General features: G+C 41.0%; 1 protein-coding gene across 4 annotated transcripts; it reads left to right on the top strand.

Moving 5' to 3' along the window:
• Nucleotides 1-419: 419 nt before the first annotated feature.
• Nucleotides 420-26972, top strand: arf1 (ADP-ribosylation factor 1). 4 transcript variants are annotated; one of them, XM_060823745.1, is made up of 5 exons: nucleotides 420-521; nucleotides 9353-9539; nucleotides 13054-13164; nucleotides 16438-16562; nucleotides 25300-26972. In XM_060823745.1, the coding sequence occupies exons 2-5, from the start codon at nucleotides 9392-9394 to the stop codon at nucleotides 25459-25461; spliced, it is 546 nt and encodes a 181-aa protein (XP_060679728.1). In that variant the 5' UTR covers nucleotides 420-521; nucleotides 9353-9391; the 3' UTR covers nucleotides 25462-26972. The 4 variants fall into 4 exon arrangements, with proteins under 4 accessions (XP_060679728.1, XP_060679729.1, XP_060679727.1 ...); XM_060823746.1 differs by having other exon boundaries at nucleotides 477-728; XM_060823744.1 differs by having other exon boundaries at nucleotides 478-721.
• Nucleotides 26973-27057: the final 85 nt, after the last annotated feature.

Below are 27057 nucleotides of genomic sequence, written 5' to 3'. Positions count from 1 at the left end.
TCCTTTTTGTTTGTCCGTTAAGAGGCTAGTGCTGATTTTCATTTCGAATTAAATTGGGAGCTGGGTGCCAACAGATGCGTGAGGATCCGTTTGGATTTCCACTGCCTGGAAATGTGGCGGAGACTGATGCAACCGACATTACCTTATGTGGCATTAGGTAATAAAAAAAAATCAGTGCTAGGAATCCTTCTGTACCTAAACAGTATTAGATCCCCACTCCAGCAAACTACTTTCAAAGGCTCTTTCTGGTGGGTGTTGGAGTGACATTGGCCGTCCTTGGGTTTCCATGGTGAACCATCCTCCCACCTCCCCACCTCGGAATCAGTTGCGGTTTGTCACGTGACTTGGTGGTTGCGGCTCGTGTGATACGAGGGAGGGAGGGACGGAGGGGTGTGTTCCTGCTCGCCATTGGGTGACCTCAGCTCGTCGCTCTCTTTCCTTCATCCCCTTGACGTGGCGCAAAGGAACGGAGAGGGGGGGTCGAAAGCTCCAGCGAGCCGTGTCCGCCATCTTAAGGCGAGGTGAGGACCCGAACGCAAAGTGAAACGAAATGTCCAGGATCGGTTGATGGTTAAGTAGCGGTTGGGTGTCCTTTCCATTGAGAGAAATAACGGGGTAGGGGAGAAAAAAAGGAGGAAAGCACCAGCGACGCAGGTGGAGGAACAAACCGTTATCAAAGGAGAGAGAGAGAGAGGAAAAATCGTGTGACGGTTCGGCCCAGGTGCAGTGTACGAACCGTTAGTTTATGGATTCGGCTGTAATGGTTGGCTGGGGCCGCTCTTCTTAGTAGTGACCGGCAATTTGTTAAATCTCTGCCTCCTTACTCCCGTCCCCATTAATTCCTCTTTGTGCTTTGCCGTACTAGAGCCGATATTTACCATTTCGGTGGGGGCATGGTTTTTTTTGCCGCCATTTTGAGTTAACGAACTGGCAGAGGGGCTGCAAGATGTTGATTCGCCTTCGCCATTTGCCAATGTATCATGAGTTGTAATCCATTCGGTGGGGAAATAAATGTTTCTTTTATATCTATAGTGTGGTGCTAACCTAATAATCGGATGCTGCTGTAGACACTCGGCGGATCTGATAGTGTCTGTAGAAAGAGAGGGGCAGTCAATGTCTCAAGTCTGATGTGGTTTATCAGAATTGTGCGGCAAAATTCAGGAGTGGCGGAAAAAAGTCACACCAAACTCGAAACGCTTATTGTTTTTTCTCCCCGCTGCTACCAGTCCTGGATTTTTGCAGCAATTGTTGTGATGCAAGATTTTCAGTGCGCACGGTACTTTTGGTTTTCAGTTAGTTTGTACCTTCCTATTCAATGCTAATATGGGGCCCTATAATTTCTAGACCTACAAAAAGCTCTCATGCGTCTTTGAACGGCCGGTTGCGTTTTTTTTTAAAGAAAGAACTTACTAGTTCTTTTTTCCTGATTCACTATTTATCGAATATTCGTCATGTATGCTAACAACTTGAGAGTTTCAATCTACATCTGCGATTGGAAGAAAACGTGCCATAGGTGTAATTACAAGCCCCTGTCAGCGGTGGTGCTACTATGCCTTTACTAGGTGTGGGTGTAGTCAGTAACGGTTAACTTGGATAGCTTCCATTGTAAATAACGGACTTTACAATGGAAACACAAACCGGAGTGTCAAAACGTAGTGGGTAATGTAATGACTTGAAACGCACTACTTGATTTGGGAAGATGGAACAATTTTCCGATAGCCACCTTCAAAATGTTAAAAATGACCGACACCATCCTGTAGTCCAACAGGTTTGTTCGGCAGTACTAGCTTTTGGAGCGCTGCTCCTTCTCCAGGTGGTTGTGGACAGCCATCTGATGGAGTAGCACTCTGGAAACTTATCATAGAGATGTACAGCATGGAAATATCCTTCAGTCCTTCCAAATAAACCTGTTTGCCTAAACCTGGTGTTTGTTGCCCCCAGTCCAATGCCAGCACCTCAATTATCACACTCCAAAAGGAGTTAAATGTATATTTGAGGAAATACTTACTTGCAGGCTATGGTAAAGTAATTAGGACATTGAATTGTTCAGATAATCTTGATCCTCTATAGGTACTAATTGTGTTTTTTGTGCTTTAAGATTGTATGGGCTGAATTATTTCTACAGTCTCAGTCCAATTATCACCATTTGTTTAATAATGTGCGACAACGTTAGCTCAGTGTAGGCCTTACCAATAAAGAACTGAAATTTGTATAATCTCTGACAACTTCAGGGTGCTACATAACACTTTTTTAGAACTGTGAAGAGTTCTGGCAGACAGTTTGTTGTTTGTGGGAAGTTGCCATGCACAATGAAATGATACTGGCCTGTCTGGAGATTTTGGGTGAGGTATAAGTAGTAGGAAAATTATCATCTTCAAAAGGTGCCATGGGATCTAAGAAATTTTTCACTTTGATTATTTCATTTTGAAATCGTAAATTTTTTTTCTTGATATTCTGTGAAAGACTATTTTCTTTGGCTAACTTTGCTATGGGTTAGTATGATTATAACTTGTTACGATTTGAAGTAATGTTGATATCAACTGTCGGGTGAATTATCTCTGAATTGTGCTTTGGTGCCTAATTCAAATATTTGCACGGTGAAGTGGTTCATTGAAAAATCTTGTAACCCTGCAAGTGATCAGAGTTTTGGGAGATTTATGCCCCTGTTTTAATTTAAATACAAAAGCCTGCTGCCTAAATAGGGTAAGAGCATTCAGTTGTAATTTACATGAAGTTTCATTAGCTTATTTCTTTCGGCTGAATTTTTTTCATTTATCATTGTTTAGTACAGGGTGTAGTTCCTCTGCCTGATAATGGGGCTTCAAAGATTTGAATATTGTTTGGCAAGGTATAGAATATAACAGCATGATAGCAACACTTAAGAGGCATTTAGATGCATGAAATAGAAGGCTATAAACTACTGTGCAGGCAGATGGAATTAGTTTACAATGGCATTGTAGCCAGCGCATGCATGGTGGACTGAAAGGCCAGTTTCTGTCTTTTACTATTGTTTTAAACTTCTAGTATAAAAGCAGAAATGGTGACTACTACCTTTTTTGGTAAATTCATAACTTTCGCATTTGTGAATAAGGTATCCCATAATGAGCAGTTGTTTGATTTCCTGATTTTTCACAATGCTTACAATATTCAGGAGAATAGATTTTTGTTTGGTTATCTGTCCACATTAGAAGTCCTTGTTGAGTCTCCCATCTTAATTATAAACCATGCAAGTGGATACTAGTTTTGAAAACTGTATTGAAGAGCTGGAACAATTGTGTTCTTCAACTTTGAATTATTTTCAAACTAATATTAAATTGTCAATATCAATCTCTTTGTCCCATTTGGTCAAATGACTGAGAACTGGTTCTAAATCTTGAGTATCGTTGCAGTGGGTTTGAAAGGTCCCTCCATGGTCCTCAATCACAACATAATCAACAACCCTCAACCTCAGTGAGCGGGAAGGGAAGAACAAAAACCAACATTATCTTCACCTGAAGATTGAAAGCTTTAGTCTGAATGTTTGTTTTCTACATGGAATGGGTGATCATGTTCGTTTTTTTTTCTTCTCTCCCCAACTTGTGTATTAGTTGGCATCGTCATAAATTATTAATAGCTTTCAGGTAAGTATTATTTGTGTAAGTTAGATTTCTTATTATAGCTGCAATGGTAGATGCTGTGATTGCAAGATATTGACTGCATCCTTCTTGTTTTAGGTGTTTAGGAATTTTCTTCGTTATTCATCTAGCAGGACCTGTGACACATCTTGGCAATCACCCACCTCACTAATACTACAAGAAAACAGTTTAAAAATATACACTGCATTATCTACGAAGTTTACTATTGGAACATCAGTATTGCAGAAATATTGTTTCTTGTGCTGTGCAGTACAGTTCAGGCTCACTCCAATAAGCAGTGGGGGAAGGCGAAGGGTTTTTGGCCAAGGGAGTAAGTGAAAGTAGTTAATTGTGTGCTTGTCTGAATTGATGAAATAAAACCAGTCTGCCTTAATCTGTTTCACAGATTGTGTAACCATTCTGCATGTATTCCAGTCTCTTTTTTTTTTCTTTTTAAAAAATATAATTCACCTAGTTCAGCGTAACAATTACTTGAATTGGTACATTGGTTTGAATCCACACCTCTGGCTCAGGTGAGTATTGCTACCAACAATGACATTTATTTGTATAAGACAATCATGCCTGATTTGGGGGGGGGAAATTAGTTTGTGTCTTGACAATTTGCAAATGATTGAAATTTGTGAATGCTGTATTGCAGTGTTTCTCTCTGTCATAGAAATGGTAATGTTTCTTGATCAGAAGCAAGCCATTTGTCTTTTGTTGAAGACATTTTGCTAAAGATTCAAGCTAACTTCATCTGATTTCTTTTCCCATCGCTATATTTGAAACATTGCTAGAAACCAAATTGCTTTATCTGCATACATTCTTAGTATTAAGTTTAAATGCCCAAATTAAGTCTGTCCAGATGTTGGAAAAGTTATATTAAATCTTAGATGAAATGGTTCTAGTACTTCAAGTTTCTCCATGGCCATTTTCCACCCTGACATGTCATGCTTCTGTACTGTATTGTACATACTGAATACAGCAAGCTATTGAGAATTGTACCAGAACTCTTCACTCTTGCCAAGTCAATTCTCTGTACAAAATTGTTCATGTATGCTAATTTCTTGAACATAAAACTCCATCTGCTTAAATTATGTAGAATTGAATTTGTTGCATCTGGTCATTCATGCTTTTTACATTTTTGGCATTGAAAATCTAATTCTATTCCTTGCTTTTCCACTCAGTCTTCTGTCTTACACTTTAATGCTACTGCCTTATGTCTATGCAAGTTGATCTATACCTTTCACCAAGTTCCTCGGTCATTTTCAGACCTGCTACCTGTTTGAAGTTTGTCCTGTTTAATGCAGTGATAGTTTCTCACAACAAGAAGGGTATTCTCAGTATGAAAATGAAACTTCATCTCCATAAGGAATGTGTCTTGATCAGTCTTGGCAATTGTCATAGCCGCATGTGGATGGTTAAAGTTTTTCTTCTCTTCTACTAATATCCCTAGCATTATGCTTTTATCTGCTGCTTACAATGATGGATTCTATCCCATAGTTTCAGATTCCACTTGTTACATTCTGGCAACTATGGAGGACCAATATAATGTCTCTAGACTAATCAAGTCAATAATTTTATCCTAAATTTTGCAAGATCTTCAGCCTTCAACTACAGTTTTTAGGGTTTTTAGATACCTTCTACTGCACTAGGATTACTTCAAACATTACTTTATCTCTGTGCAAGACAGTTCTCTGCCATCTCATTTCAAGGTTTGTGCCATGTATTTCTTTATTTCGCAACCATTTGTCTTAAAGCTTTATACAATAAATCCTTTAGTGCTGCATAGCATTCCCGTCCTGAAAGTGGATTTTATCAGCCTTGTATAAACCTAAGCCATAACTTTCTTAGTTTAATTTGCAGTTACAAGATAATTGCTCTTCCAGTCCTGACTCCTTTTCTTGAATATTCAATATTTTCTGCATCTCTTCTAGCATATTTTGATCTTTTCTGGGTTTCCATTTTGTCAGCAAAGCTTTCTGCTATTCCAGCAACTGTCAATCTTGCTCCACTATTAGTCTAAAATTTAGTTTTCACTGCTCAACCTAATTTATTATCTCTGATCTTGGCTTGATAGTCAAAGCTTTCACTTCAGTATTGCTTTTGTGCTCAGTTGAAGTAAGAATTCTTCACTAATGCACCATCTCCACAGCCTTATGCCCTCCTTCCCATTCTGCAACATGCTTTCCATGACTGAAGCACAGGAAAGAGATTGCAGTTCTAAGTTTTGTTTAATTTCCTTCCTACCTTATGGAAGACTCTGATGTACTTCTCTCTGTGATTTCTTCCCTTTTTTGGAAAACTTCAACTTTAACTTTGTCTAAATTAAGGTGACAAAATACAATTTGAGATTCCTGATTTGTCTTCATGTTGTTTTTCTTATATTAATTGTTCATATCCTTAGTGTGAGAAATTAGCTTAAATTTTCTCCACTGCTTCATTAATCACCTAAAATGTGCTATATTTGGTGACCATTAAATATCCTCTTTAAAGAAAAATATATTGTGCAGTGTGAATTTTGTGACACTTAGTCCTTTAAGCACCAACCTTAAGGCATTATGTTTGCTTTAGCTTCTGCTCCAAATGAAATGTTATGTTGCTGATGTGCACCAACTGTCTCATTTGCTGGCTTTGACACTTGAATGTCTCACTTCATGCAGCAATGGTGGAGCACACCCAGCCCTCTTACCTGGACTAGCAGTTTGAAAGAAGTATCAAATTAGTCACACTTTCCTCCTACAGTGTGTGGTGTCCAGTGATAGAAGTACCTTGAATGCTGAGGTTATTTTCTTTGAAGATTTGAAGTTGCCACTACTGTTTCTGTGTGAATGTTACACTTCTGACCAAGCCAGATTGCAATGTCTTGCTGTATGGACAATTGTTTGCATATGTGAAGGGTGCTAATTTCTGAACAATCATCAGTGAACATCCTTACTTTACCATGGGATGGAAGGAACTCATTGAAGCAACTGAAGCCTAGGACCCATCCCTGAGTAACCACTGCAATGATATCTGGTCTCAATATCTGCAAATGTGTTCATTTTAGGCTTGACTGCAAACTGGAGATTTTTCTCTGATCTCATTGATTTTGTGAGGCTTGTTTGCACACTGTTGCTTTGATGTCAAATGCACTTAATGTGGCCTTATCTCTTTAAATTCCACTTTTTTTATAGCCTCGGACCAAAAAAATCTAGAACTGAGGGACGTTGATGGAACTCAAACTGAGCATCACCAAGTTATTGCTATGTATATGCCACTTGATAGCATGGTTGTGGATGGAAATGTTGTTTGGCCAGATTTGATTTGTTCACCTGAACAGTTTTCATTTAGGTGCCAGAGTTGTCTGTTCTGGAACATTTGACTAGACACAATATATTTGTTCACATCCAAACAGGTATTTTAAAGTCTCTTGTTACAATGACCTGTTTAAATGGTTCAGCTTAGCTTGATCAATTTCTCAATCATTTTTATTGCAGCAAATAAATTATTCGAGAAATGTGTGCATTGTTGTAAAGTCTCTCAACAAGGCTGAGGGTGATCTTTTAATAGAGATTAACAAAATCATGAGGGGCATGGATAAGGTGAATAGCCAAGTCTTTTCCCCAAGGTCCAAAACTAGTGTGTATGTTTATGGGAAAAGACTTAAAGGGGAGCTGAGGGGCAAGTTTTTCATGCAGAAGGTGGTGAGAGACCAGAACGAGCTACAAGAGGTGATGGAGGATATAATCATATTTTAAAATCCATCTGGATGGGTACATGAATAGCAAGGGATCTTGAGGTATATGGACCAAATGCTGAAAAATTGCACAAGATAATTTTAGGTTGGTGTAGACAAGTTGGACCAAAGGATCTGTTTCTGTGCTGTATAATCCTGACTCTGTAACCAAGGCCTTCTGAACTTTTTGCACCGTCTTGTACTAGAACTGAACTTCAGGAGATTAGTACAGTTTTAAACTCTTCCCGGTATATTGTTGCATCAGTGAACATTTTATTTGACTCTATGGATCTTTTTTAAATGCTCCACCAGTGAATCTAAATGGGCTGTTGGATTGAAGCATTGTGTTGCCATTCCATTTTAAATGGAGTATGCCATATTTTCTGAATTTTTCAGAAGAAAATTCAATGTAACTGCCAAGTTTTGCTTGTTAGACTGAAAGCTATGCCATATTTTAATGGTACAGAGTTAAAGCAGTAATTTGCATTTGTAAAACTTATAACTGTTTCAGCTAGTAAGACGAGGTGCTAATGAAAGGAAGCATTCTGAAGGTTGAAGCTGGTGTTTTTAGAGTTTGCAGAGTAATTGGCAGTTGAGGAAATTTATTTACATAAGATGTTGGCTCCTGAAGGTGACTTTCTCATGTTTCCTCCCACGGTCCAAAGATGTGCAGGTTAGGTTAATTGGTTATGCTAAATTGCCTGTAGAGTTAGATGCATTAGTTAGGGGGAACGGGTCTGGGTGGATTACTCTTCCGAGGGTCGCTGGAGGGAATCTAATCTGAACAAAGATAAAGCAAATTTAACAGGTGTAATGGTGGAGTTCATTTAAACTGAGTTTAAAAATGGAGAATTGTGACCAAGAAGGATTGAAAGATGGTAGAAACTAAATTCCTGATTTGGACTGAGGCTATTTCGATCAGGATAGGTTGGTTTGGTGACTTGCAAATTAATTGCAGGGAAATTTCTGTAGTTGTCCCCTCAGTGCTACATCTAAGAGAATACCACTTGTAACAAAAGCTCACATGAAATTGAGAAATCAGCAGTGCATTGGTTTTTTTGGGCTTAAAACTCAACACTTTCCTGCAACACTGTAGAAAAAAAAGTTGAAAGCATTTTCTGTAGAAAGTAATGGTTAGAAAGTTAGAGGTCACAATGTTTTAAAGTGAGGAAATAACAACAGGTATCAATGGAGTTATAGGGTACTTCTGCCATTCTGAGAGTCTCCTCCTTTCACTTTCAATTGTAGCCAAACATTGTTCTGTTTCCTCTGCTCTGTCTCTCCTGTTGGTTTCTTTGTGCACTGACCTGGTTTGAGTAGAAAAGCTATGAGCTTATTTTGTGGCTTTTCATCTTTTTATTAATGTTTTGATTCTGCTTGTGAATTATCATAGTAACTGATGTTAAGAAGGCTTTCCCCAAGCTTATGAAATTGAGAAATTGGCAGTGTGTATGTCTCTAGGATCTGAGTCACTTTTATTTTCAATAGTGCTATGATACCCTTTTCACAAGTCTGTAACAGTACACTTTGTCATTACTCTTTTTTACCATGGTCACGCTTATTGTGACCTCTAAGACCAACACTGAACTTCTAATTCCAAGTTAACAAATTCTGAGGTGCTATTGTCAAAAGCTGTACTGTCGCAGTAATAAAATTGGCTCTACATTTGTTTTGTAGAGAGCTCTTAATTCTAATTACAAAAGTCTCCTTTTTATATTTATTGCATCATGACCCACAGTTGCGTCCAGCTTTTTTTCCCCAACTGAAGTAAATGGAGTGTTGTAGCACAATGGCTTTACAATCAGCTAACTTCATACCATTCTGGGATTTTGAGAAACCATTTCAGATGTGATTTACTAGTGAGTACTTGCGTCATAGATTTTAGTTCTTAATCAGGCAACATGGCTCTGCCAACAGCTGAAAGCCTATGATAACTGCAGATTTTCAGTTTCTTTTGCAACTTGATCTTCTCTGAATCTTGTCTCCTGTATTTGCCTGATGCATTTTTTATCTTCAACAGATTGTTATTAATCCTTGAGTCAAACCAGAAGCTTTTGCCATGGGGTTATCACTTCCTACATTCCTCAAAAATATTATTGGAAAAAAGGAAATGCGTATTCTCATGGTGGGTCTAGATGCAGCTGGAAAGACCACCATTTTGTACAAACTGAAATTGGGTGAAATTGTAACCACTATTCCCACTATAGGTAAGTGAACTTGTTTTTAACTTCGTCAAATTCGTAGAGATGTACAGCATGGAAACAAATCCTTCTGTCCAACTCGTCCATGCCGACCAGATATCCCAAACCAATCTAGTCCCATCTGCTAGCACCTGGCCCATATATCTGCAACCCCTGTCCAGAACTAGAGGGTCTGTTTCCATGCTGTACATCTCTATGCCCTTCACAATTTTATAAATCTCTAGAAGATCACCCCTCAGCCTTTGCTCCAGGGAAAACAGCCTCAGCCTATTCAACCTCTCCCTATAGCTCAAATCCTAGCAACACCCTTGCAAATCCGTTTTGAACCCTTTCAAGTTTCACAACATCTTTCCGAAAGGAAGGAGACCAGAGTTGCACGCAATATTCCAACAGTGGCCTAACCAATGTCCTGTACAGCTGCAACATGGCCTCCCAACTCCTGTACTCAATACTCTGATCAATAAAGGAAAGCATACCAAACACCATCTTCACTATTCTACCTACCTGCAACTCCACTTTCAAGGAGCTATGAACCTGCACTCCAAGGTCTCTTTGTTCAGCAACATTCCCAGGACCTTACCATTAAGTGTATAAGTCCTGCTAAGATTTACTTTCCCAAAATGCAGCACCTCACATTTATCTAAATTAAACTCCATCTGCCACTTCTCAGCCCGTTGGTCCATCTGATCAAGATCCTGTTGTAATCTGAGGTAACCTTTGCTGTCCACTAAACTCCAATATTGGTGTCATCTGCAAACTTACTAACTCTACCTTTTTTATGCTCCCATTCAAATCTCTCAAATGATGAAAAGTGGACCCAGCACCAATCCTTGAGACACTCCACTGGTCACAGGCCTCCAGTCTGAAAAACAACCCTCCACCACCACTACTCTGTCTAACTTTGAGCCAATTCTGTATCCAAATGGCTAGTTCTCCCTGTTTTCCATGAGAGCTCACCAGTCTCCCATGGGAACCTTGTCAATTGCCTTACTCAAGTCCACGTAGATCACGTCCACTGCTCTGCCCTCATCAATTATCTTTGTTACTTCAAACCAACTCAGTCAAGTTTGTGAGACATGATTTCCCACTCACAAAGCCATGTCGACTATTCCTAATCAGTCTTTGCCTTTCTAAATACATGTACATCTTGTCCCTGAGGATTCCCACCACTGTCTGACGGTCCTGGCTTGTCCTTACCACCTTTTTCATAAATAGCGACGTCACATTAGCCAACCTCCAGCACCTCACCTGTGACTATCGATGATACAAATATTTCAGCAAGGGGCCCAGAAATCACTTCCCTAATTTCCTGCAGAGTTCTGGGGTACAGCTGATCAGGTCCTGGGGATTTATCCATGTGTTTCAAGACATCCAGCACTACTTCCTCTGTAAATGGACATATTTCAAGGTGTTGCCATCTATTTCTCTACATTCTATGTCTTCCATGCCCTTTTCCACAGTAAACACTGATGCAAAATACTCATTTAGTATCTCCTGCAGCTCCACACAAAAGCCACCTTGCTGATCTTTGAGGGGCCCTATTCTCTCCCTAGTTACCCTTTTGACCTTCATGTATCTGTAAAAACTGTTTTGGATTCTCCTTGCTTGGCAAATAGTTCTCATGTCCCCTTTTTGCCCTCCTGATTTCCCTTAAGTGTACGCCTACTGCCTTTATACTCTAAAGATTGAGTCAATCGAGCTTGTCTATACCTGACATGCTTCGTTCATTTTTAACCAAACCATTAATTTCTTTTTGTCATCCAGTATTCCCTACACCTACCAGCCTTTCCTTTCACCCTAACAAATATACTTTCTCTGGACTCTTGTTATGTCATTTCTGAAAGCTTTCTATTTTACAGCTGTCCATTTACGTGCGAACATCAGCCTCCAATCAGCTTTTGAAAGTTCTTGCCTAATACTGTCAATTAGCTTTCCTCCAATGTAGAACTTCAACTTTTTTAGATCTGGTCTATCCTTTTCTATTACTGTTTTAAAAGTAACAGAATTATGGTTGATGGCTCCAAATTGCTCCCTCACTACACCTCAGTCACTTGCCCTGCCTTATTTCCTAAGAGTAGGTACATCCACATACTGAATCAAAGTTTTCATGTACGCACTTAACAAATTCCTCTCCATCTAAACTCTTAACACTATGGCAGTATGATTATTTTGAAACTTTATGCATGTGAAATGGTACTAGAAAAATTTGGGACTATGTGCAAAATGGGACAAAACAGCAATACTGTTTTTAATGAAAATGTATTATGCGTGGTTCTGAAGTGTGCAACTTTACTAGCTTAGAAAAATACTTTCTGCTATCAGATGACAGTGTTGGCTTGATGGCTTCAGAATGGATTTTTTTTTGACAGGTGTAGTATGTATATAAGCTTAGCTTCAAATTGACATTCTGCTTTTAAAGAAGTCTTGAATAATGGGTTCATTTGTGGGATATGAGGAAGAAGTAGTTGCCTCTGATAGCTTAAGTGAATCTGGAAGGTCATGCTTAGAAAATTTTACAAAAATAACTAAAGCAGGAGAAATTCTGGTTTGGCAGCATCTGTGGAGAGAAATTGAGTTCCAGTTGGACTGTATAACTGATGGAGGCTGGAATGATTTTTGTATGCTGACAAAAGTGGAAGGGGGAAGTAGAATACATGAGGCTACATTTTCAATATCCTCCAAGATACTGCTACTAAATGCATTGTCCCTCTCCCATTCTCTGCATTCTGTAGGGACTGTTCCATCCTTGATGCTCTGATCTATTCTCTTTCACCATTCCTGAGACAACCCCTCTCAGCACCTTCCCACTGCAATTAAGAAAATGTAATGCTTGCCCATTTACCACCTGCCTCTTTGCTGTCCAAAACCCCAAACACTACTTAGTGGTGAAGCACTACTTTACTGTACTAGCAATCTAGCTTATTTGTTGCTCCCAATGAACTTGACTCTACATTGCTGAGACCAGTCGAATACTGGATAGTTGCTTTGAGGAGCACCTGCACTTTATCCATAAGAATGACCCTGTCTTTCCATTTACTTGCTGTTTCAAGACACGTTTTGCTGACCTAACATTTGTTTCTTGGTCTGCTGCTTCACAGCCTTCGGGAGTCAACATTGTGAATACTCAAGTTGTTGGAACTCAATGTCTTCCAATTTGATTTTTCTCCCTGTCCTTGGACCTTTGGTTTTGTTGAGAGCAAAGTATTTGATTATTCATGTTCAATTAACATCTATTTTGATTGTGTTCCAATTCTACTACCACTTTTGTCTGTCTGTGGATTTGCTCACCGTTTGTACCACTAGCGGTTGCTCCTCAGCCTTTGTTAACAACATTAATTTTCCAGCCTGCTTCATTTCCAGTATTGGACTTGACATTTTAACTTTGTTTCCCTTTTAGCGGATGCTGCCTGGTCTGTTAACTTTCTCTAGAACTTTGTTTTTATTTCCGATCCCCAGCATCTGCAGTAATTTGCTTTTCAAGTGTACAATTATTTGTGTAATGTCCTGTTTTTTTTCCTAGGCTTCAACGTAGAAACTGTGGAATACAAAAACATTAGTTTTACAGTGTGGGATGTGGGCGGACAGGATAAGATCCGTCCGCTTTGGCGCCACTACTTTCAGAATACACAAGGTAAGTGCAGTTCATGTTACTTTAGTTTTGATCTTCTGATTTTATCTTTTGGAGAGAGCCTAAATATTGAACATTCTGCAATATTTTCCACACTTTGCTGATTGTCCAATTTATGCAAAGCTGTCAGACAGTCTGATCTTGTGGTTGTGGGCTTCGTAATTATAGTTGCATGCCACTTCCTTTTAACCTCTTGAGAAACTGCACATCTGCCAACCACAGAATTTCCCGCGAGAGGAACTGAACAAATATATTATCTAATTCAGCATCACTGGCATTTGACTATTGCCTGTTGTCCTTGATCTGATTTGGTTCTCTGGGGGCAGCATGGTGGCTCAGTGGTTAGCACTGCTGCCGCACAGCATCAGGAACCCAGGTTTGATTCCACCCTCGGGTGACTGTGGAGCTTGCACATTCTCCCCGTGTCTGTGTGGGTTTCCTCTGGGTGCTCCGGTTTCTTCCCACAATCCAAAGATGTGCAGGTTGAATGAATTGCCCATAGTGTTAGGTGCATTAGTCAGGGGTGAACATACGGGAATGGGTTTGGGCGGGTTGCTCTTTGGAGGGTCGAAGGGCCTGTTTCCACATTGCAGGGAATCTAATTGTTTCAGAGGGCATTTAAGAGTCAGTTACATTATTGGGGTCTAGGGTGACATGTAGACCAGATCATTAGATTAGATTACTTAGTGTAGAAACAGGCACTTCGGCCCAACAAGTCCACACTGACCCGCTGAAGCGCAACCCACCCATACCCCTACATTTACCCCTACCTAACACTACGGGTAATTTAGCATGGCCAATTCACCTGACCCGCACATCTTTTGGACTGTGGGAGGAAACCGGAGCACCCGGAGGACACCCACGCAGACACGGGGAGAACGTGCAAACTCCACACAGTCAGTCGCCTGAGTCGGGAATTGAACTCGGGTCTCAGGCGCTGTGAGGCAGCAGTGCTAACCACTGTGCCACCGTGCCGCCCACAAATGAGGACACAGCATGTTAGTGGACCATCTGGGTTTTATCACCACTGGTTAATGGCAGTTAGTCTCTGCAGAGGAACCTCTATTATCTGAACATGATGGGCAGGCACTTTCGTTCAGGTAACTGATTATTTGGTAAATTGATTAAATGCCTTTACTCTGGGGCTTGGCGTTTTTCTGTAGTATACTGAATGGGGACAGAAGTTTAGGCAGCAGCACACCTGTGCACAAGCCCCCCTGTCCAACACTGACACCTGCCTGCCCCCAAACCCCCCTTGGGCAGCTGGACTGGACATCATCAACAAGACACACTCTCCTTTTTTTTACTGCAATCCTTTGACAGGTTCCACCTCTGCCCTGTACAGGGCAATGTTGGAGAGATTCTGGAGGAAGGATTTAGGGTACACCCCCAGTGTCGAACTCCAGGTAAAGTGGAGAGAGAGGGTGGACAGTCCATTTGGAGATGGTACCTGGGCTCCCATCAGTCCAGGACTGTTCTCGGCAGCATTTCAGGAAGCAGAGTTCTCTTTTAATCAATGTAAACAAGAGATGTGATCAGTGTTGGAAACATGTCTGATATGATGTTTCTATGTCTTGTATAGTCCAGTATTTGGATAATCAAGGTTCCTCTATTGGGTAGCTTTGAATTCCATATTTTATTGAATTTGCATGTCACCATCTACCATATTGGGATTTATCATGATGCTGTCACGTTCCCAAGCTTGCATTGAGTCAGAAACTTAAGATCCTTATGACATTACCTTGCAAACCTGTGACCGTTGCCTCATCAAAGACAAAAGTTGCAGATGCATGGCTTCATCATGATCTGCAAGTTCCCTATTGAGGCATGTGCAATCCTGACTGGATTGTCACCTGGATCAAAATCCTGGAATTTCCTTCCTAACAGCACTACATCTATAGAGATGCACTGCTGCAGTGCAACGGTGTGGCTCACCACTACATAATTAACCACAAAAAGCCTTGCCGATCAGTATGTAATGTTCACAAACAGTTCTGATTGGCAATCAGTAGCTTTCACTGCTTCTAATAACAATTGACACTTCCCAGAACAATGAGTAGTTTAGCCCTCAAAAGGTTATGCCTTTTTTTGTTTTGAGGATTTTCCTTTTTTTTCCCCTCAGGGATAGAGTTTCCTTGAGCATCTATGTTGCATTAAAATATCTCACCCAGATCAGTTGAGGTGAATTGGGTCCAAGGAGTGATTCTCCAACTTGTCCCAACTAAGACTTTTTTGCTCGAGAAATGCAGGCAGGCAGTGGTAGAGACTGGTATCTTCACACTTTAACCTATCCATGGTTTGGGTATATGGTGATGCTGACCCATTAAGATGCCACTTTCAGTACCACTGAGGAATTTGTATCACCATTTCTTCACTCTCTCCCTGGGTCTGAATCCCTCCCAAATTGAGTACCTACAAAAATAAGTGGTTCAACAAAGTTTACCGACATCACCTTTTCAAAGATAACTAGGAAAGTGCAATAAATGCTGGCTCAACCAGTGAAATCCACTTTAATGAATTAACAAAAAATAACTAGAGCTTGTACCTTAAGCTGACTTAGTGCTACAACACTGGCATCAGCCTGACAGAATGAAAAATTAACCAGTTATGTCCTGTCCATGAATGGGACACATCCAGTCTTGCTAGTTTCTGCCCCATCAGTTCACTTGTATTGGCAAATTAGCCAAGTAGCACTTGTTTACAATTTCATGTGTTATGGGCTTTGCTCATAAGATCAGCATTTGCCCAACTTCAGTTGCCCTTAAACTGAGTGGTTTGCTAGGTGATTGAAAGGAGTGGTTAAGAATTGATCACATTGCTGTGGGTGTGGACAAGACTGGGTAATATAGTGTTGATCTAATGACTGATAAGTTCTTGTTTCACCCTGACTACTAGATACTTGTCTTCATTACAATCTTTTTCCAAACCTGCTCAAAATATCTTTGAATTTCAGAATTGGGTGCCCATTTGAAAAGAGGCAACATTTTATGGTGTGGCATCAAGAAACCTTAGTAAAATGGACATTGAGAAGCAGAATTGTCATATCTACTCGTAAGAAAGATTGATTAGTGACCAACAACCACATCCATGTCAGGAGATTGTTGCAGTGTTCCTGAGGATAGTGTCCTTGGTTTTACCAACTTCTAGGATCACAAGTGGAGATATCTGCAGATGGCATGTTCACTGTATGCAAAGTACAATGAAGTAATCTTTGGTGATATGCAGCAAGATGGGATGAGAAACCACCTTGCTAATTAACATTTGCTTGTATTCCAGGTTTGATTTTTGTGGTTGACAGTAATGACAGGGAGAGAGTGAATGAAGCTAAAGAAGAGTTGATGAGAATGCTATCTGAAGATGAGCTACGAGATGCTGTGTTGTTACTTTTTGCAAACAAACAGGTAAATTCCAGACTTTGAAAGAACAGTCAGCACTGAAAACTTGACATTCTGGTCACACTATTGAATGGAGCCAGACTCTTGTTGCTTTGCTGCACAACCTGTGTAAACTTTGTAGTTGTAAGATTTAGTATGTTTATTCTGGTTTGAGCATGAAAGCTAGTGTTCTCTTGTATCAGATTGAATTATGATCTATTAAATAGTCAAGTGTTTCAAATTCTGATTGCTAAGCTGACATGGTACCATTTGATTCTAATGTTGCTGCTTACATGAAACTTGTTTACACTTTAACTGCATTCCAGCAGTTAATGTTTTGCATTTATATGGCATGACTTAGTTACTGAGTGCCTTTTTGTCAAACTTTCCTCTTCACTGCCATGTTCAGATGGGTCTGGATTTGAATGATTAGGAAAGCAATTGCAGGGATCCTAGCAAAGGGTATTTGTATCATCAATAGCCAAAGGTGAGTGCTGGAGGACTGCAGGGTGGCTAATGTGCCTTTATTTAAGAGGCTGTAAGAAGAAGCTTGGGAACTGCAGACCTGAGAGTCTGACATCAGTGGTGGATATGTTGTTGGAAGGGATTCTGAAAGAGGATTAACATGTATTTAGAGAGGCAAGGTTTGATTAGGATAGTCAGTGTGGTTTCTTTTGTGGAAGACTGTCTTATAAGCTTGAGTGTTTTTGTGTCCTCAATTGAGGGAAGATCAGCAGATGTTGTCAAAGGTTTTACTAAAATCCACAGACAAGTTTTTGCATGGTAGGTTATTAGTAAGATTACATGGAATTCAGAGACCATAAGACATAAGTTAGGTCATTTGGCCCACCTAGTCTGCTGCCATTCAATCATGGCTGATTTTTTTAAGCTTCTCCATCCCATTCTCCCTGTAACCCTTGATCCCCTTTGACAAGATAGAATCTATCTTAAATGTACTGTGACCTGGCTGAAGTTTTGCCTCCTCCCTTCTAAAGGGTCTTCCCTTTACCAGTGGAAACATCATCTCAATGTCTGTTCTGTTCAGGCCATTCAGTATTCTAAATTTTAAGTAGACCTCCCCCCCCCCCCCCCCCGAAGAAAAATCTTTCTAAACTCTGTCGCGTATAGTCCCAGAGTCTTGAAACACTTATCATATGTTCAGCTTCTCATTCCTGGGACCATTTTTGTGAACCTCCTCTGGATCCACTCCAGGACCAGTACACTCTTCCTGACTTATGGGGCCCAAAATTCTCATTATAAATGTAGTCTGACCAGAATTTGTATAAAGTCTCAGGAGAACATCCTGCTTTCTTATTCTGTAGTCCTAGTGAAATAAATGCCAGGGTTGTATTTGCTTTCCTAACTACTGACTCAACTTGCAAGTTTATCTTAAGAGAATCCTGGACCAAACTCCAAAGTTCCTTTGCACTTCAGACTTGTGAATTTTCTTTTTTTTTTAAAAAAAAAGGCATTACTTAACTTTACCACATCTTATTCCATCTGTCAATTTGCCCACTTTCTAAACCTGTTTGAATCCTTCTGCCGCCTCAATATTGTCCATCGGTCCAGCCAGCATGCCCTCAGTGCTTTCATTGCAATCATTAATGTTTCCATGGGACGTTGTGGTCTGAACACCTAGTCGCCGCCTGTCATCCTGGGAGGGACCCACTAATCCCCACTCTCTCTGCCAAGTAGCTAATTTTCTTTGCAAGCTGGTACCTTGCATCTAATCCTATGACCTCTTACCTTGCTGAGCAGCCTCCTGTGCAGCATCTTGTCAAAGGCCTTCTGGAAGTCTGGATAGATAACAACATCCATTGGCTCTCCTTGGTCTGACTTGCTCGTTACCACCTCCAGAGTTCTAACAGATTTTAGGCACAACATCCCCTTGATGAAACTATCCTGACTTTGTCCTATTTTACTATGTACTTCAAAGTATTCAGAAATCTTGTCCTTCCCAATGGACTGCAAAATCTTATCAACAATAGGTCAGGCTAATCTGCCAGTAACTTCCTGCTGCCTTCCCTCTTAAATGGGGTTACATTAGCAATTTTCCAGTCCTCTGGGACTCTCCCTGACTCCAGTGATTCCTAAAAGATCACCACTATGCCTCCATTGTCTCTTCAGCTATCTCCTTCAGAATTCTGGGGAGTAGTTCACCTGGTCCAAGTGATTTTTTTTTTGTAAAATCCGTCCTCAGACCTTTTGGTTTTCTAATACCACCTTCTCCTTGGTGATGGAAAAACTAAGGACTGCAGATGCTGGAGATCAGTCTAGAGTGTGGTGCTGGAAAGGCACTGCTAGTCAGGCAGCATCTGAGGAGCAGGGGAATTGACGTTTCGGGTATAGTCCTCCATCAGGAATGAGGGTCGGGCCTGAGACACGGATGGGGTTGGGGAGAGGCAGCTGGGAAAGTGACAGGCAGATGAAAGTGAGGGCAAAGGTGATAGGTCAGAGGGGGGCAGTGATGGATGGGTCCAGAGGGTGGGGTCGAGTTGGAGGCTTGGGACTGGGATAATGGGGGAAGGGAAGTGAAGCTATTGAAATCCACATTGATCCCATGTGGCAGGATGAGGTGTTCCTCCAGATGTCAGGTGGTTACGGTTTGGTGGTAGAGGGGACTTAGGACCTGCACAGCCTTGGAGTGGGAGGAAGTATTGAAGTGTTCAGCCATGGGGAGACAGGATGCTGCCTAGCAGATCGTTTCAGAACATCTGAGACACTGCACCCACCAATCCCACTGCTCTGTAGTTGAACACTTCAACTCTCATTCTCACTCCGTCAAAGACGTGCAGGTCCTGGGCTACCTTAAGACCCTGCAACCACATGTGGATTTCAACAGCTTCCTCATTTTCCCATTCCAGTCCCAAGCCTCCAACTTGGCCCTACTCTCCAGACCTATCCATTACTGCCCTGTCTGACCTATCATCTCCTTTACCTCTTTGCCTGTCGTTTTCCCAGCTGCCTCTCCCCAACCCCACACCACCCCCTCCCATTTCTCTCCGCCCTGACCCACAAGCCTCATTCCTGATGAAGGCTTATTCCCCAAATGTTGATTCTCCTCCAGATGCTGCCTGACCAGCTGTGCTTTTCCAGGCCCACATCTTTCTTGGTAATGGCCATTACACTCACCTATTGAGTATCTGACTTGAATTTTTGGTATATTATTCATTTTATGTCAGTCTTCAGTGGAAAACAACATAACTAACTAGGAGCAGGATTAGGCTGTTCAGCCCTTCGAGCCTGCTTTGCCACTCAGTAAGATCATGGCTAATCTTGTGGACTCCGCTCCACTTATCCACACTTTCAACGTTTCTCTTTCTTTTTTGAAAAATAAAGGAATTATCTACCTTAGCTTTAAAAATGGTAACTGAAGTAACATCGACTACTTTCCTGGGCAAGAAATTCCATAGGTCAACAACTCTGGGTGAGGAAATTCCTTCTTGGTTCAGTTCTAAACCTGCTCCCTCTAATCTTGAGGGCATGCCCTCTTGTCCTAGTTTTCACCTACAAGTGGAATCATCCTAAGTATTAGTTTTATTGATTTCCCTTCATAATTTTGTTTCTACAAGATCTCTCTCTTCTACACCACCCCCCCCCCCCCCCCCCCAATTCTTCTGAATTCCAATGAATATAATCCCAGTCTACTCAGCCTCTCCTTGTAAGTCAACCACCTCCTATGCCAGTATATCCCTGAAGGAGACCAAAACTGTACATAGTACTCCAGGTATGGCCTCACCAGCACTTTCTACAGCTGCTTTTAAACTCAACCCCTTTAGCAATGAAGGACAAAATTCCATTTGTCTTTCCACTTGTACCTGTAGACCAACGTTCTGCGATTCATGCACAAGGACACCCAGGTCCCTTTGCAATCAGCATGCTGCAACTTTTTACCATCCAAGTAATCTATTTTGCTGTTACTCCTACCAAATCGTATGACTTCACATTTACTAATATTGTATTCCATCTGCCAGACCTTTGCCCACTGATTCAGTGTATCTAGTTCCTCTGCCACTCACCTTGGTGTCATTGGCAAATTTTGATACCTGTGGTCCCAAACTCGATCATCTATACAAACTACAAATAAATGTGGTCCCAACACTGATCCCTGATGCACACCACTAGTCACTGCCAGCCAAAATAGCACTCATTTTATCCCAACTGTTTGCTTTGTCAGGCAACCAATCCTCTATCCATGCTAATATTATGTATTAACCCCTAACACTATGTATTATTATCTTATGCAGCAGCCTCCTGTGTAGCACCTTGTCAAAGGCATTTTGGAAATCTAGGTATACCACATCCTCTGGCTCTCCATTGTCCACCTTGCTTAAAATGTCTTCATAGAATTCAAAAAGATTTGTGAATCATGACCTGCACTTCATGAACCCATGCTGCGTCTGTACAGTTAGATAATTTCTTTCGATTATGCCCTGCTATTTCTTGATAAGACTTTAGCATCTACCCCATTGCATAAGTTGAGCTCACTAGCTTAACTCCCCATCTTTTGTCTACTTTCCCTTTTTTTTGAAACCGTGTCACACTTGCTATTTTCCAAACTGCTGGGACTGCCCCAGAGTCCAGCAAATTTTGGAAAATTACCACCAGTCCACCTGCTATTTCTCCTGTCATCTCTTTCAGTACCCTGGGATGCAATCCATCAGGGCCAGGAGACCTATCTATCCTTGGCTCCATTAGCTTACCCAACCCTAGCTCTTCCATAATTGTTTCTAGGTCATCACTTAACTTCGCCTCTTTGTCACTTACTGGCAGGTTAATGGTCTCCTCCACTTTTAAGACCAATGCAAAGTACCTGTTTTGAGTCAGCCATTTCATCTCTCATAACTGCCCCTTCTCATCCTCTAAAGGACCAACACTTACTTTAGCTACTTTTTTTTTCATTTTATAGAAGTTCTTGCTGTCTGTCTTTATTCTGTGCTAGCTTTTTTCTCCGTCTGTATCTTACGTTAATACTCTTTGGGAACACTAAAGACTAACAGATACATGTTCTAGATTTCTGTTTTTGGCCACTTTGTTTTTTATATATATGCCTTCTCTTTCACTTTGTCTGTCTTATTTCCTTCGACACCCATGGTAGATTATCCTTCCTTCTCATCAGAATATACTTGTGCCAAGCACTGCTCGTCAACTGCTGCACCATGAAGTCTGTTTCCAGTCTACTTTTAGGCAGGTCCTCTCTCTCATTCTATCATAGTCTCCCTTACTCAAGCACAGCACCCTGGTATTGGATTTTATCTTCACACTATCCAGCTGTATTTTAAATTCAACCAAACTGTGATCACTCATTTCAAGAGGATCCCTGACTGAGGTCACTAATTATTCCTAGTCTCATTACTTCAGACCAGATCTAGGATAGCTTGTTCCCTCGTCTGTTCTATTACATGCTGTTTGAGAAAACTATCACCGAATATACTCCAACAAACTCCTCCTCAAGGCTACCCTAACCAAGCAGGTTTGACCAATCTACATGCAGATTAAAATTCCCCATGATAATAGCTGTACCATTTTATAGGCATTAGTTATTTTCGTGTTTATTGCATGCCCCAGTGAAATGTTATTTGGTGACCTGTAGACTACACCTATCAATGACATTTTTTTTTCTTGGGGAATTGCTCATTACCACTCAAATGGATTCGACCTTGCGCTCAATAGAACCTGTCATGTCTCAGCACCGTCCTGATGTCATCTCTGAATATCAGAGCTACATCACCTTCCTTGCATTGTTGTATGTCCTTCCAAATAGACTGGTACCCCTGGATATTTAACTCCCAGTCATGACCATTCTGCATGTCTCTGTAATGGCTACAAAATCATTTGTTCACAATGATTCATGCTGTTAACTCACCAACATTAAGAATGTTACGAGCATTCAGGTAAAGTGCCTTTATGCTAACTTTCTTAAACTGTCACAATTCACAACATCTCTCATTCTTGGAGTTATCCTCGTTTTTTGCTTCTTCCAGTCTGCCTTGAACTTAAACCTTCCTGCATACATGTTAACTGTTGGTGACAAACAAAAAAAAAGGTTACCATAGTTCCTGTTGGCCAACACCCCCATTCCTCCTCCTCTTTCTCTTCTTTCTCCCCCTTTTTCCCCCCCCCCATCTCCCTGGACTCGCAAGTTTAAAGTCCTACTGACCACCCTATTTATCACTATCACTCAAACATTGGTTCCAGATTGAGACCATCTCCATCTAAACCATCAGTACAAATTCCCCCACCCTCAGCCCCAGTTCCAAAACTGATGCTAATGACCGATGAAATGGAACCTCCTTCCCATATCACTCCGTTAGCTATGTATTTACTTCCCTAATTTTCTTGTCCCTAAGCCAACTTGCATGTGGCTCTGGCAGTAATTCAGAGATTATAACCCTTGAGGGCCTGTTCTTTAATTTCGTTCCTAGTACTTAATCCCCAAACTGGTCCTCCATCCTATGTTGTTAGTCCCAACTTTGACTACAATTGGATCCTCCCCCTCCCACTCCAGCGTCCTTTTTCAAGCCAGTCAGAGATCTCTTGCATCCTGGCACTGGGCAAGCAACACACATGCAGGACTCCCAATCCGGCTTGCAAACAATACTATCTGTCCTCCTAATTATTGAATCCCTATAACTACCACTCGTCTTTTTGCTCTCTCCTCTTGAATGGCCTTTTTGCACCATTGTGCCATGGTCAGTTGGCTCATCCTCCCCACAGCCCTTTTCCTCATGCACACTGGGAGCAAGAATCTCATACCTTTTGATCATATCCAACAGGTGAGTGTCCACTACTCCTGAACTTAGGATCCTCCTACCTGCCACACTTGCAAGCACCCCAACATCTGAATTACTTAACCTACCAGATGTGACTGCCTCCTGAAACACAGCGTCCAGGAAACTTGGGCCTGATGAGCTTTTGCCTGAAACCTCAATCTTCCTGCTCCTCTGCTGCCTGACCTGCGCTTTCCAGCACTAGTCTAATCTGCAGTACCTGCTTTTGCCTAATCTCTACCTAGTTAATAAATACACGTTTGAGTTAAATAACTTTTTATGGTCTTCAATTAATTGAAGAGGAAAAATACTCTTTAAACCAGCCCTTTTTTGGGTTAGAGGAAGAGAGTGGGTGGGAGACATTACACCTGTAGTGTCTCTGGTTCAGCCGCTGCCCGAATATATTGTTGTGAGCCCCTGGTTGCTCACCTTCCTGACAGCCTCCTACCCAATGCTCCCGCACTTCCTTCTGCTGGAACAACAGTGGCAGGTCCGGATGCTAGAGGTGAGTTTTTAATTTTTTTTGTTTTGCTCACCTTTCTGACAGCCTTCTACTGCAAAGTACTTATTCAGTTCCTTGGCCGTTTCTTCATTCTCCACTGCTTCTCCGTCATCTCCCAGCAGTCCCACTTTCAACCTTTGCCTTCCTTTTGCCCTTCATGTATCTAAAGAAGCTTGTAATCTTCCTTTTTTTTAAGATTACTGGCTAATTTGCATATTTGATCTTCTCCCTCTTGACTAAATTGGACATGAAATTGACTTGACAGTAGGAGAGGTGGTGGCTTTTCAGACTGGAGGCCTGTGAGCAGCAGTGTTCCTTGGGGATTTGTGGTGTGTACATTTTTTGTTTTGTCACTTTTTATGTGGACTTATTATCACTAGATTGTAATCTGGGCACCCAGGTTCAAATCCCACTGTGGCACATGGTGTAATTTGAACTCTAAAATTTAGAAGTAAGTCTTATGGTGACTGAATTCACTGGTTGGAAAAAATCTGGTTCACTGATGTAAGGATTCCCTGAAGGACCTGCTCTAGTCTGAGACTCCAGACTCTCAGGAAGGTGGTTGACTCTTAACTGCCCTCTGGGCAATTAGGGTTAGGGCAATAAATGCTGGCTTGGCCAGCAACACTCTCTCACCCTGAGTGAATCTTAAATATAATTTTGGATAAGATTTTAGGCAAGGTTAGTAAGCTTGTGGATGATCCCAAAATTGGTCGACAGTGAAGCATGTTAAGAGTACAAAGAGATCTTAATAAATTGGGCCAATAGGTTGAGGATTGGCAGATGAGTTTAACTGGTATAAATGTGAGCTATTGCATTTTGATAAAACAAACAAGGGTAGGACTTCTACCGTTTACAGTCAGGCCCTGGATAGTGACCTGGGGGTCAAGTAGATGGTGCTTTGAAAGTTGTCACAGGAAGACAGGTTGATTAAGAACATGCTTAGCACACTTGCCTTCAGGCCAATGATTATGTCAGGAACCTTGATCATTCGATCATCCGCCTGTCATTTGGATAATCGAGGTGAGTATTTTGTCAGATGATCGCAGTTCCTCTAACTTATACAGGATGTTGGTGTGGCTATTTTTGGGGTACTGTGTGTGGTTCTGGTCAGCCTGCTAAAGGAAAGATATTAAATTGGAGATAGTTCAAACCCTCTAGTCCCACAACATCCTCAAATCTTTTCTGAACTATCTGGATAGATTGGGATTTTTTTCACTGGAGCATAGGATGTTGAGGAGTGGCCTTTTTAGATAATGTGAATTTTGTGGGGGGTGTTGGAGGAGAGATGGCATATTTTAAGGTGAGGGGAGCAAGATTTAAAAGGGGTAGAACATATGTGGAATAGTTAAATATAAAAGATTTTGGATAGATATTTGAATAGGAAGAGGGTTATGGGCTGACCTTGTCATGGGCAAGTCAGATCAAAGAATCTGTTTCCATGCTATATGACTGAATCTTCGATCCAATTCTGCATTTTTTTTCCCTCCAGGATCTGCCTAATGCAATGAATGCTGCAGAGATCACAGATAAACTAGGTCTGCATCAACTCCGTCATAGGACCTGGTTCATCCAGGCAACCTGTGCAACCAGTGGAGATGGCCTGTATGAAGGACTGGACTGGCTGTCCAGCCAGCTCAAAAGCAACAAATAATTTTTTTCCCCCCCTTCCTCCTTCCCCTTCCTGCCTGTCCCTTCTCCTTCCTGCTTCATAATGTAGTGTGGCAAACTGCTACTTTGTGGTATTGGGTGCCAGGAATCTGCTTCATTACATCCAATCACGAACTATAACATACTGTATGGGTGAGAAGTGCAGACATGAAAGGAAATATGCAGTTTCTTATTTAAAATGTGTATATATATCGTCCCTTTTTGTAATGAGGCAGCTTCTTGCTACTCCTATGCAATATTTACCCTCATGGTTGTTCTTTGTTTTCCCTTCTTTTTGAAGGTTTAAACTGATGTGTAAAACTGATGTGTAAATATTAAGTGTAGGAAAGGGATATACAAATAGACTAAAGTGGGAGGTGTTTGTATGCACTGAAGAGTGCAACACACTGCAAAGTATGTTAGCAGATTTCATTTGTTAACTCTGGAACAAGGTTCCAAGGTGTGGGGTATGGCTTTTTGATGGAGGGAGGGAAGCTTGCATGTGACTCTCCTACTTGTTTTCCTCCTTGCCCAGATTTTGGGAGTGAAGGACTGTTAGATTTTTCTCAATTCTAACATGGTTTTGAAGTGATTTTATGGATTCCAGTTCTCTTGCACTGTCCTGTGAATTATTCCCAACGGTTGCAAAAGTATCCCTTTCCTAGACCTATGCAGGCTGGATTTGAAATCAGAATAAAATATTCTAACCCACTTTTCTGCCTTCTGAATAATTTGAAGTCCAATTTTCAAATGGTTTAATTTAAAATGAGTAAATACTGGTTAGTTATTCGATAGTGAAATGCTGGAGGTTCATATGAATTATAGGCCACTTAACTCCTGAAAGCAAAATTAATTTTATCAGGGAAGAGGGAGTCAGTAACTGTGGCAACAATTCTTAAACTATTGAAGTGAAAAGACACAATTAGCCAAAAGTGTCTAATTGATAGTGTTTGATTCAAGAGTTGTGCTGACTCTTTTCTGCCTTGTGGCTCACCTCTGAGTAACTATAAACTGACCACAGCATGCTGGCACCGTTGGGTCAGATGAAGAGCTTTTTGGCTTTTGTTAGCTTGTTCCTTGGCTAGTGTATACCAGATAGCAATGTCCAGTGAATGCACCTAAATCCCTTTCCCCACCTTATGTTTTTCTTAGTGTGTTAAAGTTACATCTGAGTCATTCCATTTTTGGTGTTGAGCAAAGACCTGTTTCCATCAATTCCTGTTCCTTTTCCCTCGTGCTGTAGCACTGAATGTGTGGAGTTCAAGGCAAGACCCAGCCACTTGATACATGAATACTGCAAGGACCTGGTTTGCCAGCAGTTTTTTTTCCTATCGTTACCTTTAGTTAATGCTGAGAAGTGTGGACAGTAATACCTGGGTCTGATCAGGTTGGGATATTGCTGTGAAGTTAATCCTTTCATTACATACACTACTAATCAAATGTTTTGTATACTTGTTTCAATTTATTTTGAGCACTGTAATTAAAGCTGTTAGAATAAAATCTAAGATTCCTTAATTTTTGCTCCTGCACTTGCCTAGCATTATTTTAAAATGCAGTGAGATACTTACAAATTTTAAATACTACACAAGTGGGAAAGATA

The sequence above is a fragment of the Hemiscyllium ocellatum genome, chromosome 4 (genome assembly GCF_020745735.1).
Source record: "Hemiscyllium ocellatum isolate sHemOce1 chromosome 4, sHemOce1.pat.X.cur, whole genome shotgun sequence".
NCBI lineage: Eukaryota > Metazoa > Chordata > Chondrichthyes > Orectolobiformes > Hemiscylliidae > Hemiscyllium > Hemiscyllium ocellatum.
The sequence above is the reverse complement of the archived record's forward strand: the minus strand, read 5'-3'. Positions and strand labels throughout refer to the sequence as shown.

Excerpts from the sequence above, each read along its gene's own strand:
- arf1 (XM_060823745.1), top strand. The coding sequence starts at position 9,392 with ATGGGGTTATCACTTCCTACATTCCTCAAAAATATTATTGGAAAAAAG. Across the intron at positions 9,540-13,053 it reads AACCACTATTCCCACTATAG|GCTTCAACGTAGAAACTGTG; the intron begins GTAAGTGAACTT and ends TTTTTTTCCTAG. Across the intron at positions 16,563-25,299 it reads TACTTTTTGCAAACAAACAG|GATCTGCCTAATGCAATGAA; the intron begins GTAAATTCCAGA and ends TTTTCCCTCCAG.